Source organism: Pituophis catenifer, unplaced genomic scaffold (genome assembly GCF_029215685.1).
Source record: "Pituophis catenifer annectens isolate HBS135680 unplaced genomic scaffold, rPitCat1.0.hap2 SCAF_3, whole genome shotgun sequence".
NCBI classification, from domain to species: Eukaryota; Metazoa; Chordata; class Lepidosauria; order Squamata; family Colubridae; genus Pituophis; species Pituophis catenifer.
The window spans coordinates 108594381-108615018 of NW_027256883.1; the positions used below are offsets into that span (position 1 = coordinate 108594381).

The following is a 20638-nucleotide window of genomic DNA, read 5'->3' on the forward strand; positions in this document are numbered from 1 at the left end:
ACTTGGGTTAAGAAAAGGAAATCAGTAGAACTTTGGTCAATTTCAACTCCACTCCCCAATAATTCAGGGTGGCAAGTGGCTACAGTGGACAGTAGAACATATCCCTCATAATATATGCTGAAAGCCCCCCTTGCTGCTGACTGGTTGCATGGTGTTTTCATTTTGCACTGTATTTGACTTTATATGTTTGAATTCAAAGTGATCTTTTATTGTGTTTTATTGTAAACTGCACAGAGAATTTGGCAACTGAGCAATCTAAAATGTTTAACAATCTTTGCAATTAGCTTTATAGTTGATGTGAAAAGCTTCTACCTTTACTTTTATTTGCGCATCTTGTAAGTGGTATTTGGCGATACGATCCTTCCAAACTGGGAGGCTATCTTTAACCGGATGGTCTGCCTCGATCCATGATTTCCTTCAGCCGCTTTTAAAGCTATCATCCTATGTTCAATTCCGTGAATTTCATTAAATTAAATGGTATTAATTTCTCAGCAGATATATTATAGGTCTGTATTTGAAGCCTTCTAAATTGGTTGTTAAGATCTCATCATCTCTTTCAATGGATCTGGGTAAGCCGAAGTCTAGGAACAAGCAGATAGGTTTTGACTTATTCTGCTCATTAATTAGCTGCTACGCATCAGCTTCATTCGTAATTTACCTTAGCTGCCTTTCGCGCCTTTTAGAGCAGAGCCATAGCTATTTACATATTCCTTTTCATTGTCTCCAACCAATGACAAGCTCAGAACGCCGGGAGCGTTCTTTCGCCGTCCCAATGCCTGTGACTAAGTTAAATGGCTGAGTTTCCCCAGGTCCCGCCTTTCCATCGTCGGGCTACTGTCACGCCACCGCCCCATTTGCTTCAGACCGTCCTCCGGACTGGAGCCTGGGAGGCGGCCACCAAGCTGGGCCAGAGAGGAGTTGATGAGGGGCGGGGCCTTGCTTGCTGGGACCGCCCAGAAGGAAGCCTCGCAGATTCTCAGAGGCGGCGCGCACCCTGATATAAATCACCAGTCCCGGCGTCTCCCGTTCATTTTCAATCGACCCGTTGCCGTCTGATCCTTACAGCTATGCAAAGGGTAGCTATAGTCACCGGCGCCACCAGGTGAGAGCGGATCGCTGAGATAAAGCCTAGAACAGGGGGGATGAAATCTGTTTATGCAGTTAATTTGAAAGGATGTTCCGGTCCCATAGAAGACGGTCCGGAAGGAGCAGCATGCTTTAGATCCGATGGCATGATGCGGGTAAAAGCGTAGGATCGGTGGGAACTTGAAAATATTTTACTCTGTTGAATTGTGCCCAGGCTACATTTGTTATATTCTTTTGATATTTTAATTTTTATTGACTGACTTTTAAGAACAAGCTGCTTTGTGGTCACCATCCTCTTGAAAGCTCAATAAAGTGAATGGGCTCTGTAGGACAGGGATAAATGCGGTGAAGCAGAATTAAATTGTATATATTAGTATAATAAATTAAAGGATGCCTTGTTATTTTTACTTAAGACTTGACTTTAGTTCTTGCCTAATGTCTTTGCATCCCTTAACAAAACGCAGGATTAAAGGCAAAGTAGCTTGACTTTATACTGACTGACAGCTAGAACAGGATATTCAAGTTCCTTGCCTTTCCACAAGTGAAAGGGCTAGACACTTGATAAATAACTGGATCTTAAAAGAAGGGATCCAATAGTTGGCAATTTTGTGAAGAAACATTAAAGTATCTGGGTGTTTTTTCTACATGATAAAGGTTTTTTTTTTCAACTGGGAAAAAAGAAGAAACTTCCCTTAATACTGTAAGTTGGAGTCGCTAAATTAAGTAGACTAGCAAAAGATTTAAGGCCAATAAAATAAAATACTTTTTTCCAAGTGCATAACTCAATTGTATTTGACACCACCTAGAGTCTAGACAACTATTTAAACTAGTTCAGAGGAAGGGTTCTCTTTCCCAGAATGCACTTAAAAGTCTCACTGAGGTCTCTTCCGTGGGGAATAAGAGGATACGGTACATCATCTGTAAAAGAAATCTGTCCCTGCTTTAGAGGGTAATATTTTGGAGTCTTTGCAATTTTAGTTGTGAAATCAGGCAAGGCAGAATGGTCGCAAGTTATTCTATAAATGCAGGCTACTTTGGAGAAGGAAAAATTTTCTGAGTGAAGGGATGAGTCCACAGAGTGAAGATGCCTTGTTAGAAGATTTCATAACCAATAAGGCAGTTCTGCCCCATGTTTTGAAGCCATATTGCCTACAGTGTATTGAACTAAGGAGCAAGACCTGTGGGTAGCAAGAAAGCAGATCTGACTGTACTCTGTATACTCTCATTCCAGACTCCCCTTTTCTAGAACCACCATAAACCTCCTCATCTATGTCAGACTGATATGGATTGGTATTCCTTTTTTCCATTGTAGTCTCCATGGCAAAGAAATTTCATTGACTGTATATGTGAAACAAGTGGCAGGTGGCTTATCTTGGACTATTTGGATTTTAGCATCCTCCTTACCAAACTTTTTTTTTTGCTTCTGGAATGACAGCTATATTTCTCAAATATTACTGGTGCTAATTGTCTGTTTAGATCCTCAATCATCCAGGTTACTAGGTTCACTTCTAAAATTAAAACTGAAGAAGCTTGTTGAATAAGAAGGGAAACATTTTTGAAGAAAAAGCCAAGAAAGACCGGTTGCCTTTTGGAAAAAACTCTTCTGGAACTATTGGTGCTAATATGCCCCATAACTAATTATTCCTTTCTAGTTCTAACAACTATCTATATGCTTTTCACGCTATTGCACCTATCTATATTTTTAATGATATCCAGTTATTATTATTATTATTATTATTATTATTATTATTATTATTATTATTATTATTATTATTATTAGTTCAATTTATATGCCGCCTTTCTCCGGAGACTCAGGGCGGCTTACAATGCATTTTTTAAAAAAACCCATTATAAAAACATTTAATATGTTAATTTATACATGGTTTCAGTATGGTCAACTTCAAGCTAGATGGAAAGAAGATCAAAAAATTGGCTTTGTGCAAAATGAGGAGAATTTGGTAAAACAAATTAGAGATCAAAAACAAATGCATATTAAAAGGTTGTATAATGCTTTATTGGAAATAGATTCTGAGACGGAATTGGTTAAAGACTGTATGATTAAATGGGCACAAAATTTTCAAGAGCCAGTAATGATGGAAACTTGGGAAAAGATTTGGATTAGAAATGTGAAATTTACACAAGCACAAAATTTAAGAGAAAATTTTTATAAAATGTTTTATAGATGGCATTTAGATCCTAAAAAATTATCATGTATGTATTCTAATGTGCAAGCTAAATGTTGGAGATGTGACTGTGATGATGCAACTTATTATCATATATGGTGGACTTGTAGAAAAATCAAAGCATTTTGGATAAAGATTTGGTGGGTGATGCAGAAAATTCTCAAAAAGAGACTGAAATTTACTCCACAGTTGTTTTTACTGGGTATAACTACGGACTGTACAGTTGCAGAGACTAAATTGATTTTGAACTTGATAACAGCAGCAAGATTGTTGGTAGCACAATACTGGAAGAAGGACTTTTTGCCTACTATTGATGACTGGATATTGAAAGTAACTAATTTAGCTGAAATGGCTAAAATTTCAGCATATCTGAAGGATCACACACAAGAAAGGTACATACAGGACTGGAGAAGATGGATTGATTATATACAAAATAAGTATCAGACCAAAAAATATCAAATAGCTTATGAATGATTTCTTTTATTTGTATAAGCGTTATATAAGTGACATTAGAAGTATTATGTTTAAGAAATAGGATTTTATATATAGGGGGTTAAGAATTTTTTTTTATAGGGATGTTAGTTTAATGATTGGTTATGCAATTTAGATTATTGTTAAAGATCAATAGAAATACCTTGTGTTCTGCTCTGGGAAGTCGGGGAGGGGGAGGGGGGTTGGGGGGGGTTGTGGGGAAAATATGTTTGTTTTTAAAACTTTTTCAATAAAAAAAAAAAACATTTAATATGTTAAAAATTAACATATTAAAACCCATTCACACCATTCATGGCCGGATCTCACCAGATCGCAACAGCGAGATCAACGGCCCCAGGCCTGCCAGAAAAGCCAGGGCTTTTCAAAAGGCTAATAGGGTGGGGGTGGTCCGGACATCAGGAGGTAACTGGTTCCAGAGAGCTGGGGCAGCCACAGAGAAGGCCCTCCCCCGCGGGCCCACCAGCCGGCATTGTTTAGCTGACGGGACCCGGAGGAGACCAACTCTGTGGGATCTTACAGGTCGCTGGGAGCTATGTAGTAGAAGGCGGTCTCGAAGATAACCTGGCCCTGAGCCATGTAGGGCTTTAAAGGTAATAACCAACATCTTGAATTGTGCCTGGAGATCAATAGGGAGCCAGTGCAGCTCGCGGAGAATTGGTGTAATGTGGGTGTATCTAGGTGCATCCACGATAGCTCGTGCAGCTGCATTCTGGACCAACTGTAGTCTCAGAACACTTTTCAAGGGTAGCCCCATGTAGAGCGCATTGCAATAATCTAACCATGAGGTGACAAGGGCATGAGTGACTGTGAGGAGAGCCTCCCGATCCAAGTAGGGTCGCAATTGGTGCACCAGGCGAACTTGTGCAAAGGTCCCCCTAGCCACAGCTGTCAGATGTTGCTCTAATCTTAGCTGTGAGTCTAGGACCGTGATGGCGAACCTATGGCACGCGTGGCATAGGAGCCATATTAGTGGGCACGCCAGCTCAGCTCTGGGGTGCATGCGTGCGCCGGCCAGCTGATTTTCGGGCCTTCTGGGCCCACCAGAAGTAGGGAAACAGGCTGTTTCCTGCCTCTGGAGGGTGTGGGGGGGTGGGGAAGGCCCGTTTTTCTTTCTTACCTGGCTCCAGATCCTCTCTGTGTATCTGGGAACGGCGAAAACAGCCTTTCCCACTCCCTTGGAGGCCCTACGGAGGCTGAAAGGGCCAATTTCCCCACTCCCAGTGGGACAGGAAGTGACGTTTTTTCCTGTCCCCAGCCTCCAGAGACTCCTAGAGAGGCTCCTACAGACTCCTAGAGAGGCTCCTACAGACTCCTAGAGATATTCTGGAGGCTGGAGACAGCAAAAAATGTCACTTCCTGTCCCACCGGGAGTTGGGAAATGGGCCCTTCCGTAGGGCCTCCAAGGGAGTGGGAAAGGCTGTTTTCGCCGTTCCCAGATACACAGAGAGGATTTGGAACCAGGTAAGAAAGAAAAACGGGCCTACCAGGCCATCATGTGCTGGGAGGGGGGAGGGGGTTGCACACACATGTGCATGGGCACGTGCGCCCCTCCACCACCCACCCCTCTCCTGGCACGCGATGGCAAAAAGGTTAGCCATCACTGGTCTAGGAGGACACCCAAATTGTGAGCCCGTTCTGAGGGGGACAATTTCTCCCCCCCCCAAACCAAGAATGGACAATCAATATAGTCTTTAGGAGGCAATACCCACAGCCACTCGGTCTTGTCTGGGTTAAGTCTGAGCCTGTTGACTCCCATCCAGACCCTCACAGCCTCCAGGCACCGACACATCACATCCACTGCATCACTGAATTGATGCGGGGTAGAGATATACAGCTGGGTATCATCAGTGTACTGCTGATATCTCACCCCGTATCGTTGGATGATCTCACCCAGCGGCTTCATGTAGATGTTAAATAGGAGGGGAGAGAGGACCGAGCCCTGAGGCACCCTGCAAACGAGTGGCCTAGGGGTCGACCTCTGTTCTCTTACCAACACCGACTGACCGACCAGAGAGATAGGAGGAGAACCACCGTAACACGGTGCTTCCCACTCCCAACTCCCTTAGTCGTCCCAGAAGGATACCATGGTCAATGGTATCGAAAGCCGCTGAGAGGTCAAGTAGCACCAAGATGGAGGAATGACCCCCATCTCGGGCTCACCAGAGATCATCCATCAGTGTGACCAAAGCAGTTTCCGTGCTGTAGCCAGGCCTGAAGCCAGACTGAAAAGGGTCCAGATAATCCATTTCATCCAATGACTGCAGGAGCTGAAGTGCCACCACTTTCTCTACAACCTTTCCCACAAAGGATAGGTTGGAGACTGGATGAAGGTTCTTTAATTCTTTAAGTTAAAGTTCTTTAATTAAGGGAAGGCTTCTTACGACCTTACGACCACTTCCTTCAATGGTTGCGGGAAGGACCCCTCCCTCAAGGACGTATTAACTAAAAAGAGCCTTGGTAGTACAGGGGTTTAAGGCACCCTGTTATTAAGCTTATTAAGACCAGCTGCCTGCAATTACTGCAGGGTTCGAATCTCGCCAAGGCTCAAGGTTGACTCAGCCTTCCATCCTTTCTAAGGTAGGTGAAATGAGGACCCAGTTGTGGGGGCAATAAGCTGACTTTGTATAAATATACAAAAGGATGAAGGCTATTGCTGAGCACATTGTAAGCCACCCTGAGTCTTCGGAGAAGGGCGGCATATAAATCAAATTAAAAAATAAAAATAAAATAAATAAATAAATAAAAAAACCTGGAGCCAGCCTTGTGTCACCTCCCTGCTGGCCGAGACCAGCCAGGAGGGGCATGGGTCCAACAAACAAGTGGAGGAACTCATCGCCCCTGCAGCCTTGTCCACTTCCTCAGGAGTCACAGGCTCAAACTCATCCCACACAATAGGACTAAGACCTGCCCCCATCATCTCGGTCAGAATTGCCCAATCAGAGTCCAGGTCCATCCGAATCTGAGCGACTTTATCCGACAGAAACGGCACAAACTCCTCAGCTCTATCCTGGAAGGGCTCCTCCACTCCCCCTACATCAAGGAGGGAGCGTGTCACCCTAAATAAGGCGGCTGGGCGCGAATCAGCGGATGCAATAAGTGCGGAAAAATGTTAACATTTTGCCGCCCGTATCGCCACTAAATAAGTCTTAATATAGGCTCTTAAGAGTGTTCGGTCAGATTCAGAGTTACTGGTCCTCCAGCGTCGCTCTAGACGTCTCTTCTGGCGCTTCATCTCCCTGAGCTCCTTGGTAAACCAGGGAGCTTTCCTGGATCCACCACCAGTTATTTGGATAATGAACCAATAGCCTTCTATCAAATATATAATATATTCAAATATATAATGGCAGATAAATCTTTTGTGCATGTCAGTTGGATCTGTACTCAAAGAATCAAGTTATCCCTTATAAATAAGTTTTTTCTTCCTTATAATGATGTCCTACCTTCCCAACATTCACATTCATCATAGCTACACAATTAATGGTAATGAGATTATTTGTCACAGGATAGGAGAACAGTGATGCACTTTAAGTTGGATCCCTTTCCAAAATCTCTTCAGCATGCTAAATGAAGTCATTGAAGACAAAGCAAAGCCACTGTCTGTCCACCAATGAAGACAGGGTCTGCTGGATCACTGTTCTTACTCTAGTGTATCTCAGATCAATTAATTTATAAAATCTCTTTTAACATCTCTTTTAACACAAGTTAAAATAGGGAAGAAAATGGTAAGTGAACACCTGTCTACCCTAGACGAGTTCAAATCACCAGGACCAGATGGATTAGACTCCAAGGTTCTGAAGGAACTGGCAGACGAGATTTCAGAACCACTGAACTATATCTTTCAAAGATCCTGGAGCACAGGGGAACTGCCAGAGGACAAGAAAAGAGCTGATGTAGTTCCCAACTTCAAAAAAGAAAAAGAAAAAAAAACAGATCCAGGAAACTACAGACCTATCAGCCTGACCTCAATACCAGGGAAGATTCTGGAAAAGATAATCAAGGAACAAATCACCGAACACCTAGAAGCAAACAAAGTAATAACCAAAAGCTAACATGGGTTTGTCAAAAATAGATCATGCCAGACTAATCTTATTGCATTCTTTGACAAAGTGACAAAATTAGTGGACCAGAGGAAAGCTGTCAGTATAATTTACTTGGACTTCAGTAAAGCATTTGATAAAGTAGACCATAACCTACTACCAGATAAAGTAGAAAAATGTGGGTTAGACAGCATCACCACCAGATGGATTCGTAACTGGCTGACCAACTGCACTCAACGTGTAGTCCTCAATGGAACTGCATCTACATGGAGGGAAGTATGCTGTGGAGTACCCCAAGGCTCTGTTTTAGGCCCAGTACTGTTCAATACCTTCATCAATGACTTGGATGAGGGGATAGATGGGGAACTCATCAAATTTGCAGATGACACCAAGCTGGCAGGAATAGCCAGAAGATAGGCTCAAGATACAGAAGGATCTTGACAGACTTGAACATTGGGTGCTATCTAACAAAATGAAATTCAACAGTGAAAAAAGTAAGGTTCTACATTTAGGGAAGAAAAACAAAATGCACAGGTACCGTATATGTGGTACCTTGCTCAATAATAATAACTGTGAGAGGGACCTTGGAGTCCTAGTGGACAACCATTTAGATATGAGCCAGCAGTGTGCAGCAGCTGCCAAAAAAGCCAACACAGTTCTGGGCTGCATAAACAGAGGGATAGAATCAAAATCACGTGACGTGTTAATACCACTTTATAATGCTTTGGTAAGGCCACACTTGGAATATTGCATTCAGTTTTGGTCACCACAATGTAAAAAAAGATGTTGAGACTCTAGAAAGAGTGCAGAGAAGAGCAACAAAGATGATTAGGGGACTCAAGGATAAAACATATGAAGAACAGTTGCAGGAACTGTGTATGTCTAGTTTAATGAAAAGAAGGAGTAGGGGAGACATGATAGCAGTATTCCAATATCTCAGGGGTTGGCACAAAGAAGAAGGAGTCAAACTATTCTCCAAAGCATCTGAGGGTAGAACAAGAAGCAATAGGTGGAAACAAATCAAGGAGAGAAGCAACCTAGAACTAAGGAGAAATTTCCTGACAGTTAGAACAATTAATAAGTGGAACAACTTGCCTGCAGAAGTTGTGAATGCTCCTACACTGGAAATTTTTAAGAAGATGTTGGTAACCATTTGTCTGAAGTGGTGTAGGATTTCCTGCCTGGGCAGGGGGTTGGACTAGAAGACCTCCAAGGTCCCTTCCAACTCTGTTATTCTGTTCTGTTCTGTTCTATTCTATTCTATTCTATTCTATTCTATTCTATTCTATTCTATTCTATTCTATTCTATTCTATTCTATTATCTATAGGAAAATCACTTTGGTATTTATGGAATGGATACATTTACAGAGAGATACTAGGGAATATATTTTCTCAACTATTGCACAATGAACTTCATAGAGCATGGATAGTGATGACAGGCCTTAACTGTATGTTGTTACTCTTGCAGTGGGATTGGTTCTGCGCTGTGTGAACGTCTGCTCCAAGAAGATGAAAACATCCATATTTGTTTAGCCTGCAGAAACATGGACAAAGCCAATGCCACCCGTGACAACTTATTATCTTCCTTCCCCCGTGCAAACATCAGCATTGTTAAAATAGATGTTGGCAGGCTGGACTCTGTCCTACATGCAGCTCAAGAAATAAAGATGAGGTATGGGGAGGAGAAGGGCAAATGGATGAGTAGCTAGAAGCAGTCTATTGAGAAGAATTGTTGCTATATGTAGCTCAGGAAGCTCTGTTCAATCAGTTCTCCAGGATGGATTTCTAAGTCATATCCATATTGCATATTTCTACAATAAATTAATCTTGAATAATTTTTCAAAAAGTAGCTATGTTAAGGATACTACTAATCTTTTTTTTTCAAAGCAGACCGAAACATTTGATAGTAGAAATAAGCCAGAGGACCAGCCACAGAACAACAGGGAAAGGAGGCAATGGAGTCCTTGCACTATTTCTTCTGCAAACAACTGAGAACCTTTGTCTAGCAAAGAAGCAATAGAAAGATGGGAGAAAGGCATTGTGAAGGAAGGGCGTAGCTACAAAGCATGCTTTTTGCTGGTCCCTGCAGTGGCAACTACTTCTAATTTTACTTTTACAGTCTAGGCCAGGGGTCTCCAACCTTGGCAACTTTAAGACTTGTGGACTTCAACTGCCAGAATTCCTCAGCCAGCTTTGCTTTGACTAAGCTTTGCTGCTTAACCTGGTAAGTTGCCAAGGTTGGAGGCCCCTGGTCTAGGCTTTAGCAGTAGTTTGTTCTAATGTAAAATGACGTGTTGATTTTTCCTCTCTACACTGACCTAAGATGCTTTTCTTATGCAGTATGAATTATGGAATATGCAAAAATTGGGGCCATAAGATAACTGCAGAGTTCTTAATCCAAGCTTTTCTTAATCGTATTGGACCAATAACAAAAATCATTGTGCTTATGTAGTATGTGAGTAAATAGATCATTTGGGTATCCTTCATAAATGTTGAAGTTCATACTCACCAGTGCCAATAAGAACATCTAATGGTAAGGTTTTGTAAGAATCTTAGTCCCACTGCTTAATGGCTAAATGCGTCCTTGTACAGTTAGCAGAATCAAGTAGTAAAACGTTTCCTGGACTCTTCCTCTTCAGGCATAAATGTTTAAATATTCTGCTAAGAGAACTAATCTTCCTAAATGTGAATACAAGGCAAGATTTTCTTTGTCTTCCTGCTCAGTGAGAGGTCATTGTAAAATCAGCCTTCTGGTTTCTCCATGAAACAATTCAGTTAAGCATAAACATGAACATTTAGCCCATCTTCTCATGGAGGAAGATAGAGTGTTATTAGTTATTACCAGTGGTGGGATTCAAATAATTTGATTTGAACCAGAAAACAACCATTTTCTCTGCCCTAATGATTTCTTCCAACAACCAGTTCACCAAACTGCTCAGAAAGTTAACAACCAGTTCTTCCGAAGTGGTGCTAACTGGCTGAATTCCACCACTGGTTATTACATATTGACATATTACATTTCTAGATTAGTTATTCATTTAAGCCTTTCAAGTTAAATTACCCTACTAAGAGGGTTTTTGCTTTTGGCAAGGCATTTTCTGCCTGTTTCTTCTTGCAATAACCAGGTATTATCTTCATTGTACAGATTTCATAGATTGGATTATCTCTTCTTGAATGCTGGGATCATGGTCAATCCGCGTGTCAGTTTCTGGGCATTTTTACGTGGCCTCTTCTCCAGGTATGTTATATAAACTGGATTAAAAAAAAATCAGTGGGAGTGGCTTCAAACTTCCCATTACGTTTCCTTGTGGGAAATGGACAGTGAGTGTCAGAAATTTTCCTTCCTTCCTTTCTTTCTTCCTTTTCTATAGCCACCCATCTCAGTTTACAATTAAAAAAATTCATTACAATTAAGACATTAAAACATTTTTAAATAATAAAAAAAAATAAAAACATCTAAAATAAATATACATAACAGCCGAGATACCTGGCCAATCAGCAATACAGCCAGGGACCCTTGACACATTCAGTATCCTAAGCTTAGGAACATAGGCAGGTTTTTAGAGCCTTATGAAAGGCTAACAGAGTTGGGGCCATTCTAATCTCTGAAGGGAGAATGTTCCATAGAGCAGGGGGCATTGTGGAGAAAGCCCATCTTCTAGTCACCTCCATGGCAGTCCAGTGGCTCAGCAATGAAGATGCTGGGCTTGGCTGGAAAGCTGACGGCCCAGGTTTGAGACCCAAGCATCGCACAGTGGGGCGACCTCATATCTTTGCCCTAGCTCCTGCCAACCTAACAGATAAATAGGTATCACTTTGGTCGGAAAGTAACAGCACTCTGACATCAAGCTGGCTACATGACTGCAAAAAGCACTGGCTCAATGCCCCTTAAAATGGAGGTGAGTACCACCCCCTAGAGCAGTGACTAGTAAAGTAAAGTAAGCAATGCAGCTCTCATAAAAGTGTTGCTGCTATTGTTAGTCACGAAATTGTGTCCGACCCATCGCAAGGAATGGATACAATGGATATTCCAGTAAAGGGTAACAAATAGATAAGTTAACCAATGTTGGAGCATGGCCTTACCCTTCACCCAAGCAGACTTTTTCCTGTGTTAAAAACATTACAGCCACACAATAGTTACGAATTTGCCTTCTTGGAGTCAGATCCATGAGGTGTGACCCTTTCTACTTTGTAGAGAGCAGAATTCAACTCCTGTCCACAGACATGCCTTTTTTTGTCCTTTCTTATGTGCAATATTGCTAAGAGAAGATATATATCCAACTTGGGACATCCATGAATTAGAATCTCTTTCCAAGTTTTAAAATCACTTTCTACGTTTCACAGCTTAGACATAAAATTTGCTTTTATGCTGGTGGCATAAATTTAAAAGCCTTGACTTTAAAAAAGCCCAAGACTACTATCTGTTTTGTTCTTCACAACACACACCCTGTGGTTCCTTCTAATTTCATTTGTCAGGGTGACTATTGTTGTGGGATAAATCTGGCTGAAGTTTGTCACGTTTAGTCCAAACTAGTTTTTCAACAAGGAGGCTTCAGAAAGAAAATAAACACTGCATCTATGTGCCAGTGCCAAATATTTTCAACCAAATTAGCCGTGCTTCAGGAAAAAGAACTAGGAGGCTTGGATCACATTAAAGTTGAAAAATATATAGAGGCACTGCTTTTTTGCATAGGTTTAAGAGAAAATGATCAGGATCAAGCATTTATACTGCCAAACAGAACATAATAAAGTGCTGCTTTTCAATAACAATTTCAATAGAGGACACTAGCCAATTGTATGCTACAGAAAAATACTAGAACTCATGTCTCACTTTTTGTTATTTTCACTGAGGTCTTAGAGAACATCTGAAACTTTACCAGAGATTGTTGATGGTCAAATTTAAAATGAAACTTGATTTCAAGTTAAGGATTCTGCCAATTCTCACAGTAACAAAAAGAAAAATTGGACCTCTATACAAATGCTTAATGGCAAGGAAATGATGTTTCCAGTCCTTTCCTTGGTAAAATTAAATGTAATGTCTTATCTTCTTTTCAGCAGAGTATTTCGAATGCTCACCACAGCAGAGGGGCTGATGACCCAGCAGGACAGGGTCAATCCAGATGGCCTGCAGGAAGTCTTTGCAACCAACTTCTTTGGACATTTTCTATTGGTAGGGAAGTTTTGAGTAAATGCATGTATGCCTTGTAGTTTCAATTTCTGAAAATAGGCATGTCTTCATAGCATTGATATTGTAAAGCTGCTATGTTTCCCAGTTCTATAGGCTTGAAATCTTAGAAAACCTTGGTTTGTTTACTTTCAGATCCGGCAGCTGGAGCCTCTGCTCTGCTGCCTTGAAAATCCTTCCCAGCTCATCTGGACTTCTTCAGTCAGCGCCAATAAGTCTAACTTTAGCCTTGATGACATCCAACACAAGCAGGGCAAAGAGTCCTACAGTTCCTCTAAATACTGCACTGATCTTACAAGTGTGGCTTTAAACAACCATTTCAACAAGCAGGTGAGGCTCAGCTCTTGATTTTCAGGGGACTGCAGCAGAAACATCAAAGAACAAGTATGCTGTCCATGTGGCTGGAAAGATAAGCTTCAAAGATTGTAAATAATGCATAACTGAGATTTCTAAAGCTTCAGAGACAGAGAAAGGGCAGCTTTATAGATTTCAATATCTTACAACATTGACCTTCATAGCAAGTAATGGAATCAAGTAAGGCAGGGGTGTTAAACTTGCTTCCTCACGGCAGTGTCACGTCACGTATTGGGACTTTTTCCCCTTCATTAAACCGGGCGGGGCCCAGGCCAGCACGTGACGCATCTGGCCTGCGAGCCGCGAGTTTGACACCCCTGAAATAAGTTATTGTAAACAAATTATCAAATGAGCATATTTCAGATAAAGATACATTTTTACTTTTTAGATACATATTGATGCAGATTTAGAATTTGCCATTGTTCTGACTCTGTCTGATTATTCAAGAAATATTACTTATCGGTACATATTACATTGTCACTATATCAAAGTAGAACATAGCCATAACCTCTCCCATCCTGTCTTTTCTTTTGTCCTTCTTTTGTCCTTCTAACTGCCATTTTTCCCTATATGGGCCAGGCGCCTGCTTTAGAGAGAAGACAAACGAAAGAGCTGAGATTCAAGATTTGGGAGGCAATTGGCAAGATAAAGCCAGGCTACCATGTAGAAAAACAACAAACATTCTCCTGACTACTTTGAACCTCGTCATGTAATCTCTGGTTGCTGTAGATACCTTAATCTTAGAGATGGGGTTTGCTTTTAAGATAAAAGTTGCAACCAGTTGATTCTCTGCTTGTGCCATTATGTAGTTTAGGTTGTAATATTTAAATTACTGGTCTCTTAAATTTTAAAGTCTTATATAATTTTGAAAGACCCACCAGGACATGGGGAGAATTGTCTCATTTGGCCAACAACAACCAACCTCATTGCCAAAAGATCCCTAAGCCTGGAGAACAATTTCACTGTGTGGAGGTCCCTTTCTATTGGCCTCAAGGCCAAATACCACCGTTTTAGTCCTCTGCTGTTTATATTCATAAAACGCAGAAGAGACCATTTTGGAAAGGGAAGCTTAGAAAAACATTTATTTCCTTTTTTGGGTATGTATTAGTCAACAAGCATAGCTGAGCATAACTCTATGTGTAGTGTGATTATATTTTATATGATGAACTTCTTTCCACCTCCCATCGCTCCCCTGTCTCCTTTTTCCTCAACTAGGGTTTATTTTCAAGTGTCATGTGTCCAGGTGTTGTAATGACCAATATGACATATGAAATGATGTCCCCTCTTTTCTGGAAGCTGTTTTTCCCTTTCTTATGGCTGGTAAGTGCCTTTTGAAGTATTGCACCACAGATGTAAACTTGAGGGAGAGAAGAATTGATTCAGTTTCATACAGAATCATAGGAAAAACTGAATTTGTACCTCAGGATTCAGCATAATGTGAAAAATACAAAATTGTACTAAAATATCTCTTACTTTGTTATATAGGGATAAGCTACTTCAAACCTGCAGGTGCCAGTGTGTTCCTAAACACCGGTGCCCAACAGATTCTCTGCCCACTGGATTTATAAAGGAATTCTTTGCAAAGCCATTAAATAGAAGCAGGCATATTGCCAAAGGAGGCACTTGTCCTTAGAATCATATTTATTAACAAGTCTACCTTTCTGGCTTACCTTCCAATAAACAGTTGTTTTGTTATGATTGTGTCCATTGTGGCAAGGTTCCCATGGTGGCTATTTTGTGAATACATCCACTATATGATGTTAAGTTTCAAACTAGGTTCTTAGCTCAGAAAGGTTGCCCATCCATTGTATCTTGTAGTACCCACAGTACAAATACTATTTGAGAATTTTCTGACAGGAATATTACAATGGCTAATATTCAGTGAAATTGTAAAACTGATTCATTTGAAACAGGTTTTTTAGTTCAATGAGTTTTCATGGGGGAAGAAAAAGCTAACTTTTTGCTTTTTTTGCTCTACCAGCTACGCCTGTTGACCCCTACATACACTCTGACACCGTACAACGGAGCAGAAGCACAGGTAAACTACTGTTAGATATATCCATGGCTCAGGGCACCCTCACATCCATTTGGTTTTATCCTGTCATTATTACTTAAATTCCTTTTAATGAAAAAAAAATAGGCAGTAAAAAGTAGTCTATAGAAACAATGTATGACATGTACAAGATTTCTTTCTCTCACAGCTGAGGGCTGCAGACTGATCTTGTAGAGTTAGAAATTGGAATCAGAACTCAGCAGTGACCAGGAGAGATGGCTTCGTTTCCATGCATTCTGAAATCAGCCAAGTTCTCTTGAAATCTGAGCAATGCTTCCATCTCTTTTAACATATTTGTATTGCTTGTGCTCTGGACTCACCTGCTTATTATCTTCTTTAGGTGTTTGTCTCTTCCTACCATCCCTTAGATAGATCACCCTGTTCCTTGTTTTCTGTGACTAGGCTCCCAGTGCTGAGATGTTAAATGTTCTCAGCACCGTCATGGAGTGTCTTGAATGGAGAGCCTATGGAATAAGAAATGTTTGGGTTCTCTTCTAGATTTGCTTGTTTAAGCAGAAGCCAGAGTTGCTGGATCCCCTGGTGAAATATTACAGTTGTACTACCATTTTGGGGAAGAATTATAGTGAGAGCCGCAAGGTAAGTCAATACTTTTGAGGAAGTGATACAGTAAGCACTCTTTCTGTAGGGATGTAGGGTGCTGCGCAATACATTTCTGGACAGTTCTACAACCAGGCAGTGTAAATTAGGGTTCCCACTGAGGATTGCCAGAAAGTCCTTTCCAGTACATCTTATACAGTGGGGCAAAAACGTATTTAGTCAGCCACCAATTGTGCAAGTTCTCCCACTTAAAAAGATGAGAGAGGCCCGTAATTGACATCATAGGTAGACCTCAACTATGAGAGACAAAATGAGAAAACAAATCCAGACAATCACATTGTCTGATTTGGAAATAATTTATTTGCAAATGATGGTGGAAAATAAGTATTTGGTCAATATCAAAAGTTCATCTCAATACTTTGTTATATATCCTTTGTTGGCAATGACAGAGGTCAAACTTGTTCTGTAAGTCTTCACAAGGTTGGCACACACTGTTGCTGGTATGTTGGCCCATTCCTCCATGCAGATCTCCTCTAGAGCAGTGATGTTTTGGGCTGTCGCTGGGCAACACGGACTTTCAACTCCCTCCAAAGGTTTTCTATGGGTTGAGATCTAGAGACTGGCTAGGCCACTCCAGGACCTTGAAATGCTTCTTAGGAAGCCACTCCTTCATTGCCCGGGTAGTGTGTTTGGGATCATTGTCATGCTGAAAGACCCAGCCACGTTTCATCTTCAATGCCTTTGCTGATGGAAGGAGGTTTGCACTCAAAATCTCACGATACATGGCCCCATTCATTCTTTCCTGTACACAGATCAGTTGTCCTGGTCCCTTTGCAGAGAAACAGCCCCAAAGCATGATGTTGCCACCCCCATGCTTCACAGTAGGTATGGTGTTCTTTGGATGCAACTCAGCATTCTCTCTCCTCCAAACATGACGAGTTGTGTTTCTACCAAACAGTTCTACTTTGGTTTCATCTGACCATATGACGTTCTCCCAATCCTCTTCTGGGTCATCCAAATGCTCTCTAGCAAACTTCAGACGGGCCCGGACATGTACTGGCTTAAGCAGGGGGACACGTCTGGCACTGCAGGATCCGAGTCCCTGGCGGCGTAGTGTGTTACTGATGGTAGCCTTTGTTACGTCGGTCCCAGCTCTCTGCAGGTCATTCACTAGGTCCCCCCATGTGGTTCTGGGATTTTTGCTCAACGTTCTTGTGATCATTTTGACCCCACAGGGTGAGATCTTGTGTGGAGCCTCAGATCGAGGGAGATTATCAGTGGTCTTGTATGTCTTCCATTTTCTAATTATTGCTCCCACAGTTGATTTCTTCATACCATGCTGCTTGCCTATTGCAGATTCAGTCTTCACAGCCTGGTGCAGGTCTACAATTTTGTTTCTGGTGTCCTTCGACAGCTCTTTGGTCTTCACCATAGTGGAGTTTGGAATGTGACTGTTTGAGGTTGTGGACAGGTGTCTTTTATACTGATAACAAGTTCAAACAGGTGCCATTAATACAGGTAATGAGTGGAGGACAGAGGAGCCTCTTAAAGAAGTTACAGGTCTGTGAGAGCCAGAAATCTTGCTTGTTTGTAGGTGACCAAATACTTATTTTCCACCATAATTTGCAAATAAATTCTTTCCAAATCAGACAATATGATTGTCTGGATTTGTTTTCTCATTTTGTCTCACATAGTTGAGGTCTACCTATGATGACAATTATAGGCCTCTCTCATCTTTTTAAGTGGGAGAACTTGCACAATTGGTAGCTGACTAAATACGTTTTTGCCCCACTGTAAAGTCACATAGGCAAATGTTAATGAATCTGGAATTTTAAAAATTAGAGAGAGATTTCTGTGTAAGCTATACTCATTGCAACAATCCCCATCTATCCCTATTTTTTATCCCCCTAATTTTCTTGTGTTAGAGCCTAGGCACATACAAATAGTCCTCAAGTTATGATAGGGCACTTAGCAACAGTTCAAAGTCACGACAGATACTCAAAAAGTACTTATGATCCAGTCCCAAAGTTACATATGTTGCAGCGCCTCTGTGGTCGTTTGCCCTTACGACTGGATCGGGACTGACTGCAGAGATGCTGCAACACAAATCCCCCCTCACCTATTTCCCCCCATCCTGCCCCTGTTCGCCATAGGCACTGAGCCTGCAAGTTATATACACTCCTGCCCACCCCCCCACCCCATCATCGATCGCTCAATTACCTTTCCAGAGCTCAGGATGTTGGGGTAGGAAAAGGGGAGAAACCACTCCATTATGGAGCCAAGTAGTAGAAAAGCAGTGTCCCTTGCTACATGCTGCCTCTCTCTTCCTGCAAATGCACATGACCATATATTGCCTCTTTCTCCCAGCAAATGCAATCTCTTCCCTAGCTATCATTCTCCCTTTCCTCCCTGCAAATGCATTCTACCCACCCTGCCTCTTTCTCCTACAAATGCACACATGCAGCAGGGAATATGCATCCATTCCTTGGGAGAACATACGTTTGCCTGCAGAAAAAGGGAGAGTGATAGCAAGGGAAGAGGTTGCATGTGGCTGTATGAGGAAGAATGATAGCAAGGGAAGGGGATTTCCTGCTGTTTCGCTGGGAGAAAGAAGCATCATGTGACCACATGTGTTTGCTGGAAGAAAAAGGCAGCGTGTAGCAAGGAAAGAGTTTTGCCGAAAACACAGCTTTGGCAGCGTCTCAGAAAAAGCTGCTTTTCTGCCATCTGGCCCAGTAAGGAACAGCCTGTCCTCCTTTCCTACTCTGACATCCTTGGCTCTGGAGATCTTCGACAGATAAGTGAGTGATTGATCAGTGGTGGGTGCAGGGGCTGGGTACAGAGGAGTCCCAAGTGAAGCGGGGCATGAGATATCTCAGTGGGGGAAGGCAATGGGAGGCCGGAGGCAGGTGGTCTTGTTCCTGCACTAGCCCCCCCCTCCCCCCCATCGTCTTCTCCACTCTTGATTCATCCCATGCTCACTTAACAACCCATGCATTTGTTTAACAAATGCATTAAGGAGAGCTGGAGTGGAGGCTCATTCACTTAACATGAATCACTTAATGTCCTCCTGACTTCTGACTTAAATGTGCAATTATGATCGTAACTCAAGGACTACCTGTACATATTTTGTCATTCTAAATATTATATGTGAGTTGATTTTACTAATAACCACTTTATTCAAATGTGGCAGACAGATGTGGAAGCAGGATTCTTTAGGCATATCCCAAACTGGATCTTTAGAAATACCCAAACTTAGCATTTTGAGTTTGTCTCTCCTCGCTCCAGTCTAGTTTCTGGGATTTTTCTAATCACACCGCTTTGGGAGGTGTACCATGCAGGGTCTCATTTAATCTTTTTGCCCTTCAGCTTTTCTGACATTGAATTGCACATACTTTCAGCTTCAGTGGCTTTTAATTGGGCAACTTTGTGCAGAGAAAGATCTCGCATAAGAGACAGAAGTTGAGCTAACCCTTTAAGTCTCCCCCCGCCCAATTTATTAATTTTATTTATTAAATGTATATGCGTATTTAATTATTATCTGTTTCTTTGATTTCCAGATGGATATTAATGAAGACATAGCAGAGAAACTATACAAGAAGCTGTTGGAATTAGAAAAGCAAGTTTTAGTGAGCAACAATCACCCAGATAAAAAATAGCAAGACAGCTCTTCACAGGAAAATGTTTCTTCCACTTGGAACACTCTTTGTTATTATTGTTTGCCTTTGCAAACCAGATTTTCCTAGTGGACTGCTGGGAGGATTGTACGACTAGAGTGTGGACAGCCACTTGTCTGAAATGGTATAGGGTGTCCTGCTTGAACAGGAGGTTAGACTAGAAGACCTCCAAGGTCCTTTCCAACTCCATTTGTCAACTCTGAAAACATTTTTAGCTGAAGCCATATTCTCTTTTTCTTCGTTTCTTAGTTGCCATACATATTGGGGGTGGGGGACCAATGTACTGTGAAATGTTTTCTAATGTGCCAGGCATAACGGTGATAGGGCTTGTGGGAACCAAGGTCATTTCAATGAGCGCTCGTAACAACTGGAGGGAGCAGCTGAGAAGCCTGCTGCTTACCTGATTGGTCAACGTGATCTGTGACATGGGGAGGGTGGGGGTGTGGGGAATAGCTATTTTTAATTATACCAAACAGTGGGAAATATTAGAGTTGGATTCACACATAAAAGTGCTAATACATACCAAATAAAGGAAATATTTGAGAAAAGCTACAGTCCTGAATTGATTAGGATCATTACTTGGAAGCATGACACCATTCTGATTGATTGACCTTGTTTCTCCTCCCAAGGGTATTTTATAATGAATTTTTTTGACCAACACCCTAATGGTGATGCTTCTTCATTCAACATATGGCACCTGTAGTTGGGGTCTCAATTAACCCTGCCTTGGGGCTCCAAGTACTTTGGTTAGGCCCCCAAACACTGTCCTGGCAATAGATTTTATGAGAGAAAATCCAAGCATCTCTTCTTGGGACCCCAAAATGGGGGGGGGGGGGACGGGACTGGCAAACCAATCTGGACTGACATAGCCCAAGGAGGCTGACACTACTCACTCTAGCAGGGGCATTTGTAAGGGAAGTCAAAAGGGACAAGATGGCAGGCATTAATGCTTGATCAAAGCCTCATTTAAATGGGGAACACATAAAAATGGTGCAGGGTTTTGATCCTATAGT

The 20638-nt window shown here is 41.7% G+C and overlaps 1 protein-coding gene across 1 annotated transcript; it reads left to right on the forward strand.

The window, feature by feature from the left end:
• Nucleotides 1–1019: 1019 nt before the first annotated feature.
• Nucleotides 1020–20005, forward strand: HSD17B7 (hydroxysteroid 17-beta dehydrogenase 7). Its single transcript, XM_070939208.1, has 9 exons — nucleotides 1020–1102; nucleotides 9267–9470; nucleotides 10944–11036; nucleotides 12854–12968; nucleotides 13119–13313; nucleotides 14553–14657; nucleotides 15319–15375; nucleotides 15889–15987; nucleotides 19509–20005. The coding sequence occupies exons 1-9, from the start codon at nucleotides 1068–1070 to the stop codon at nucleotides 19605–19607; spliced, it is 1002 nt and encodes a 333-aa protein (XP_070795309.1). The 5' UTR covers nucleotides 1020–1067; the 3' UTR covers nucleotides 19608–20005.
• The last annotated feature ends 633 nt before the right edge of the window (nucleotides 20006–20638 follow it).

Bases quoted from the DNA above. Each gene is read 5' to 3' on its own strand.
- HSD17B7 (XM_070939208.1), top strand. From the start codon at position 1,068: ATGCAAAGGGTAGCTATAGTCACCGGCGCCACCAG. The intron at 11,037-12,853 runs GTATGTTATATA...TCTTCTTTTCAG, and splicing joins TTACGTGGCCTCTTCTCCAG to CAGAGTATTTCGAATGCTCA. The intron at 13,314-14,552 runs GTGAGGCTCAGC...TTCCTCAACTAG, and splicing joins ACAACCATTTCAACAAGCAG to GGTTTATTTTCAAGTGTCAT.